The 6,332-nt window shown below is 37.1% G+C and overlaps 2 protein-coding genes across 2 annotated transcripts; both read right to left on the reverse strand.

Moving 5' to 3' along the window:
* Positions 460-1,322, reverse strand: LOC104756958. The gene has a single exon (XM_010479627.2). It carries the CDS (start codon positions 1,101-1,103, stop codon positions 747-749), a length of 357 nt encoding a protein of 118 aa, XP_010477929.1. The 5' UTR covers positions 1,104-1,322; the 3' UTR covers positions 460-746.
* On the reverse strand, positions 3,893-6,090 carry LOC104756960 (IST1 homolog). The gene is made up of 6 exons (XM_010479628.2): positions 5,912-6,090; positions 5,606-5,738; positions 5,407-5,510; positions 5,145-5,316; positions 4,884-5,024; positions 3,893-4,506 (listed from the first exon to the last, which is right to left on the reverse strand). Exons 1-6 carry the CDS (start codon positions 6,073-6,075, stop codon positions 4,138-4,140), a joined length of 1,083 nt encoding a protein of 360 aa, XP_010477930.1. The 5' UTR covers positions 6,076-6,090; the 3' UTR covers positions 3,893-4,137.

The raw sequence follows: 6,332 nt of genomic DNA on the forward strand, positions 1-6,332 counted from the left end.
TAACATTGGGTATTTATTCTGTTTAATCCTAGAATCGAACCCATGAATTATAAGACATCTCTACAAAATAACTAAACATGTTACCAGAGATGTTTGAGTACAACCAACGTATGCAAAAATGCAACTAAAGTCGTCATATCGATTTCAATGCCTACAAGCCACCCGACTTCTAGATTTTTCTCCTCCATGTGGCTTTTTTTTTTCCCAAATGTATTTTTTAAATTTTATGGAAAATTTTAAACCTATTTATTGTGTTTGTTAATGTCTACGTACCCTATAGTGGTATGGAAATTATGAACCGTGAATCCAATTTTCATTCGTTTCGAACTTCTACCATCCGAACAAAGATATATAGAGTCTAGTTTAGTAGAACAGTGTGGCTGCTTCTAAGAACCAACCTAACCAGGATTCATGTCGGGCAAAGATAGGATCCAAAAAATGAAAATCAACAGGTGTACATCTATAAAAAGGATCCAAATTCATAAAGAACCTTAGTTCGGTTTGCTGAACCGGGAGAAAACCAAAAACTTATACTAAACCAAGAGAAAAGCCAAAACCAAGTTGAGAAAAAGTCCTCAAATTAGGTAATACTTTTCTTTTGACAAAAAAAGTTTATGATCTAAAGACTAAAAGTTTAAAATGAAACCATACCAAATCAAAACAAGTAATTTTGATTACAATATGCATGGTTCATACGAAAACCGAAAAAGATGATCTCCATAACCGAACCGATTGGAAAAAAACGTTCAATCTTGTCTTATGTTATCTAAAGGAGGAAGCTGAGTGGAAGAAGTGTTCAAATTCCAAAGATCATCGTCCCACAAAACATCATTATACAAAACTTCATAATTTTTCTCAACGAACTCAACGTCCCAACATGAAGGCAACCAAACGGTGCTCCAAGTCATCAGCTCATCGACCACACCATCTCCCGCCTTGAGCCTCATCCCCCACAATTCCTCCTCATCCTTCACCGCCGCAGCCGCAGCCACCGTTGCTGCTGCAGCCAATGCATCTACCACCACCACCTCCATCTTCCTCTCTTCCTTCTTCTCCTCCTCCTCCTTCTCCTCCGGTCCTTGTCTCTTCCTCTCCCTCTTCATATAGAATATGATTAATGTATGTTTGAGTGAAGGGAGAGAAGGATACGCTATTTAAAGGAGGGATCCGAAGAGGAAATGAGTTTTTGTAGAGAATGTGTATGTATGGAGACATAGGTTTAGGACATGGAAGAGAGAGAGAGAATACAGTTGCTTAATCACACACCATCTGTCTGTTCATTCGGCCCTACGTGTCCTCCATTACTTTTTGATACAAATATCTTTGAGGAGAGAGTGGTTCACCAGAATAATTATATAAACTCGAGTTTTTTCTTTTTAATGTGTTGAAATAATCAAAATGCCGCCCAGCAGAATTGAAACTTCCGCACGTACTTTTTTTTTTTTTTCCTTCTGTTGTTTCTTATGATGTAAAAAGAAGAAAAAGAAAAAAAAGAAGAGATTCGTTAGAGTACTTTAGAAGTGGGAAATGATATTAGAAAATAGTGGAGATCCCACCTGGACAAGGAAGTAGACCTAACGTACATGAGAAAGAGACAAAATTGAGCACAAAAAAAAAATTGTTAATGTTTGGAAAGGACGAGTTGAGATTGTGTGTCTCCGAAGGGCCAAGTCGTAAGTGGACCTTTTTCTCACACAGTCACACGCACACGGTCCATGACGATCGATGTGAATATATCATCATTATATTCTTATTTTCTTTTTCTTTTTTTCGCTTTGTTTGATTGAATACATAAATTTTTCCACTCAAGTACGTTTTATATCCTATGGCCGGTGAAGAAATAAGAGGGCTTTCGTAATGCAGCAAGTTTGACTTGGGTCAATAATAAAAATATGTCTATGAACTCATTGAAATTAAGGTCTTAATGGTAGTAGTTGTTTTTAGGATGGTTTTTTTTTTTTTTTTTTTTTAAAAAANATTATGTGTCAAAATCATAGAAAAGGTAGTTTCCCTAAAGTATAGGGAATCTAGATTTTGACAGTTTTCTACAAATTCTTTAATAAAATCTAAAACCCCACTTTTATGAGTTTTAGAAAATGGTACATGATTTTATTTATTTATTTATTTATTTGCAAAATCCAAAAAAAAAAAATCAAGGGAATTTTGTTTAATGTACCACATTTTCCACAAAACTTTCTAAATATACCACAATCAAGATTTCTTTTCTGATCTACCATAAATGTAAGATAAAATGACGTTTTTGCCCTTCTGCTAATATGACAAATTTCGTAGACAATTTGAGGAGTACAAACTTGTCCATTAGCTTAAATTACTTGTCTAGAACATAAATAAATAAAGGATTAGTTGTCTCTCCTTAGTGCGAGTTTAAAACTGGTCCACCGAGTTAATAAAAATGTTGTTTATTAGAAATTTTTGTGAATTATCTAGTGCATGACAAATTTAATAGAGGACAAGTGGACATTGTGGACAAGTGTAAAACTTGTCTATCGAGTAAATAAAGTATTGTCTTTGTAAAATAACTTGTCCACGATAAGATTATAGTGGACAACCTGATGCGTTTAATTGGTCTATCGATCTTGCAAAGAGAAGCGGAAGACTATGCCAACGACGAACGGTCAGATCCAGTAGTGAAAGTAAGACCAGCAACAGAACTAAAAAGCAAGGGCCAAGAGATATATATGAGGAGGCGATCTGGCGGTTCCGGTTTGTCCGGCGAAAGAGCTCTGACGAAAGAGCTCCGGCGACGGCGGTGGTAAGAAGAGATCCGAGAAGAACCAGGCTGAGAAGAACCAGATGAAGACATGGCGGTTACTGATTCTCTTCTTCTTCCACTCACTGGTTCACTCTTTTTTTTGCTGGTGTTTGAAAAAAAAGAAAAAAAAGAGCGAAAGAAAATAGAGAAGAAGAACGGAAGCAAAGAGAGAGAGTTAACGTGAAAATTGAGAAGGAGAATGGAAGCGAAGAGAGAGAGAGTTAAAGTTAAAGTTAAAGAGTTAATAAAAAACAAAGAAACATTTTGTTTTTTAGTCAAACAAATGGAGGATACACTAGTCATTTTGGATGAGCAGATTTGGTAGATTGAAAAAAGATTTATGGTAGATTGAAAAAAGATTTAAGAATGTAGTACATTGGAAAAGTTTGAGTTTCAAATGTGGTATAATTGTTAAATATCTCAAAAATCAAAGGCCCTCAATGGTAGTAGCTTTGATGATGATTTTCGGATTCTTGTCATTATGCATGTAAGCATTTTTTCTTGTTAAAATATCACACTTCTAACAAGAACCTCCTCCCTGGACGGTGAAGTACTTCCTCCCGTTCTTGTTGAAGATGTAAAACCTTAAGGACGATCTGTCAGACCCTTCACTGCGTTTGAAGCTGAGACTTCATAGTCAAGTCCCAGCTTTACTCTCTTTATGTTTTGAAAGAAAAAAAAAACAGAGGATGTGTCACATTAATGTTTGAATAGACAGTACAAACACAGTATCTAAAAGACATAACTAGATGTTCTTGAATATTGGATAAAATCTAAGAGCAAAGAAGATGACATACGTGGCAGATTTGTGTTGAAGCTATCAGTGAATTGTCGTATGAAGGAGCGTGTAGACGCAGATGTGATGGAGAGACAAAACTATAGATAAACAAGGGATGGTGTTTTTGTTGCGACTTGTTATGTTTAAGGTTTTGTTGTGAATGAAATATTGAAATCTATAGAACATAGACTAGTGAGAGTTACGTATATAGTAAGAGAGATTTGCATTAGGATGCTTCTGGGAGCCTAAAGAGTTAAGACAGTAAATGCGAATTTTACATAATAATGTTGTTTTTTTCTGCATAGTTTTTGTAAAACTGGCAAACTAAAAAGTTATATCTGTATGGTTGATACGGTGGTCACATTTAACACCATTGAGAGATTGACTACAGAATCCACCCGAGTTTAGTTGACCAAACACCCTAAAAAAGATAAGTTACAAAAGAATCACAAGTCACAACACTTTAGCATACTCATTCCCAAACCTATGCATGCACCCAAGAAAACAACGTTATCCTTCTCACACTGTATGAACTATGAAGCAAATACAATTGCTTTTATTCACAAATATGACGTAGCAACTACATTCATGTCAAGGATTTCCCTTCTGTTGCTGCTACTGTGGGTCCAGTAACCCCATAAGATACATTCACTAGTTGCGCTGCAGCACGAGCAGCTGCTGTTGCACGATCAGCGCTAGCTAGAGCAGCCCGAGCTCTCTCCATTACGTCAGTCTGATCCCGTCTAGTATCAGGAGGTACTTGAGAAGGTGAAGTCAATTTAGATGATGACATGTTTTTGCTCGCTGGGTTTTGAGCTTGAAGCTTTTGGAATCTCTGTGTGGCCTCTGCAGGCAGACTTTCAACTTCCCTAGAAACTGAAGACTGAGTGTAGCCGTGCTGGGATGGCTGAGGTTCAGAGATACCATCTTGACGATGCATTTGCTTAGCTCCCCCCTACAAATGACGTTAGAACAAAACTATCAACTTTATATACCAACTTCATTTGGTAAAGCATTTCCTAAATCAAAGCAAACTCAGCATTCGTGTACAATAATAACTAGGCATCAGAAGATTATCAACTCATTGCTATGCAGATATATAAAGTTATGATCGGACGGGTATAGAAATAGTGGGCAGCACATTTGGAGTTGTAGTTTCCAAATCAATGTCATGCTGCTTCCATTTAGGGAAACCACTTTTTTTTTCCTCAGTGACACAGCTGAGTAGTATCAAAGATTCAAAGTTCACATCTGATTTAGGAGTCTGATGCATGTGAATGTAACTGACTAACTTCCCCGTAAACTGAAAAGTCTAAGTTCAGAGAATAGTACCAGTAGATCTTCATGACTCTTCATGAACTCTGCTACCGTGGCAGAAGAATCCCAATTCAAACTGTACTCCTGCGCAATATCCTTCAACATCTTGAGCCTTGCTTCTCCCGATGGACTAGTTGGAGAAAGCTTTTCAATGATCTGACCAAAAAGGTAAAACAATCCAACTAGTAAAACACTTCATTCAAGAGTGCAGTTCTCTAGATATATGTACACAAAAACATAAATAAGGAAGAAACTAGCCCCCCCAAGTATACTAACAGTACGATTGACACCAGAATCCGGACGAAGCTCAGAAGCAACCATGATAAATTCTTTTCCATATTTTGTACCAAACAGATTCTTAATTTGCACAAGATCAGGCACTTCAGAGCACCTTGGAGCAGCAAAGATAATACTAGCAACAGCCTCTCTCAACTCTCTAGGGCATTCCCTATACAAAGAAACACACATAACATATTAAGGATCATCCCAACTAATCCGTATTGTAAACTCCCATCACATATGAAAACCAAAGACTCACTTTTCACTTTCAAGAATTGGAACACGAGCAAGTACAAACTCGCAGAACAGCTCCAGTATCTCATAAGCAGCCCATAAATTCAGTTCTCTGATCACATGCTCCACCTAATCTCTCAAACAAGAACATAAACAACGTGATTGTTCATTGTAAGAACTAACATACACAAAATCAAACTGGGATGGTATAAAAATGAACGAACCCTGATTCGAGCTATAGGTTCTTGTCCAGCTTGCAAGAACTGAGCTATCTCCTTCTTCATATGCTTAAGCTGCATATCTCTCTTGTTTTGCAGCAACTTCATCCGAGCAATTGCCAGATTCAAGCTTGTCTTGCTGTTAAAAATTACTTCAATTTCTCAAATTTTGTGGACGATCGATCAAAATGATAGTCTCTAACTTCAAATTGAACAACTTTTTGAAGAACCCTAGCTTCTTCAAATCAAAACCCAGATCCTAAACGAGATAAACGTTTAATAATAAGAAGAAGAAGAAGAAGGAGGAGATACCATTTGGCGCCAAAGATGCCACGGTTGAAGAGTTGGTTAAGCAGCGACATTGAATCAATCGGAGCAGAGGGAATCAATACGGAGGTTGCCGATTTGAATTTGATCGTCGATTTGGGAAACAGAAGACGAAGTGAGTGCAAATAATACCCTGCGGCGCGGGACATGGATGTTACGGTACGCGTATAACCTTACCCAGTAAGAAGCGTGCGTGAAACTCCACTAGTGACAACGAGAGTGGGTCACATATAGTAATAAATTGATTGGAAAACAGAGAGGCCAATATATACACTAACTCTCTTAACCGAAATCGAACCGGAAAACCAACAAAACTCTCGAGTCGGTTTAAATGTTGATCCATTAGAATTTAGAACTTAAGAAGTCAATGTGGTTTACACGAATTTTTTTTTTTTTTTTTTTTTTT

This window comes from Camelina sativa, chromosome 17 (assembly GCF_000633955.1).
Source record: "Camelina sativa cultivar DH55 chromosome 17, Cs, whole genome shotgun sequence".
In the NCBI taxonomy this organism is placed as follows: Eukaryota; Viridiplantae; Streptophyta; class Magnoliopsida; order Brassicales; family Brassicaceae; genus Camelina; species Camelina sativa.

Excerpts from the sequence above, each read along its gene's own strand:
- LOC104756958 (XM_010479627.2), bottom strand. The coding sequence starts at position 1,103 with ATGAAGAGGGAGAGGAAGAGACAAGGACCGGAGGAGAAGGAGGAGGAG.
- LOC104756960 (XM_010479628.2), bottom strand. The coding sequence starts at position 6,075 with ATGTCCCGCGCCGCAGGGTATTATTTGCACTCACTTCGTCTTCTGTTT. Across the intron at positions 5,317-5,406 it reads CCAATTCTTGAAAGTGAAAA|GGAATGCCCTAGAGAGTTGA; the intron begins GTGAGTCTTTGG and ends TTCTTTGTATAG. Across the intron at positions 5,025-5,144 it reads ATTCTGGTGTCAATCGTACT|ATCATTGAAAAGCTTTCTCC; the intron begins GTTAGTATACTT and ends CTTTTTGGTCAG.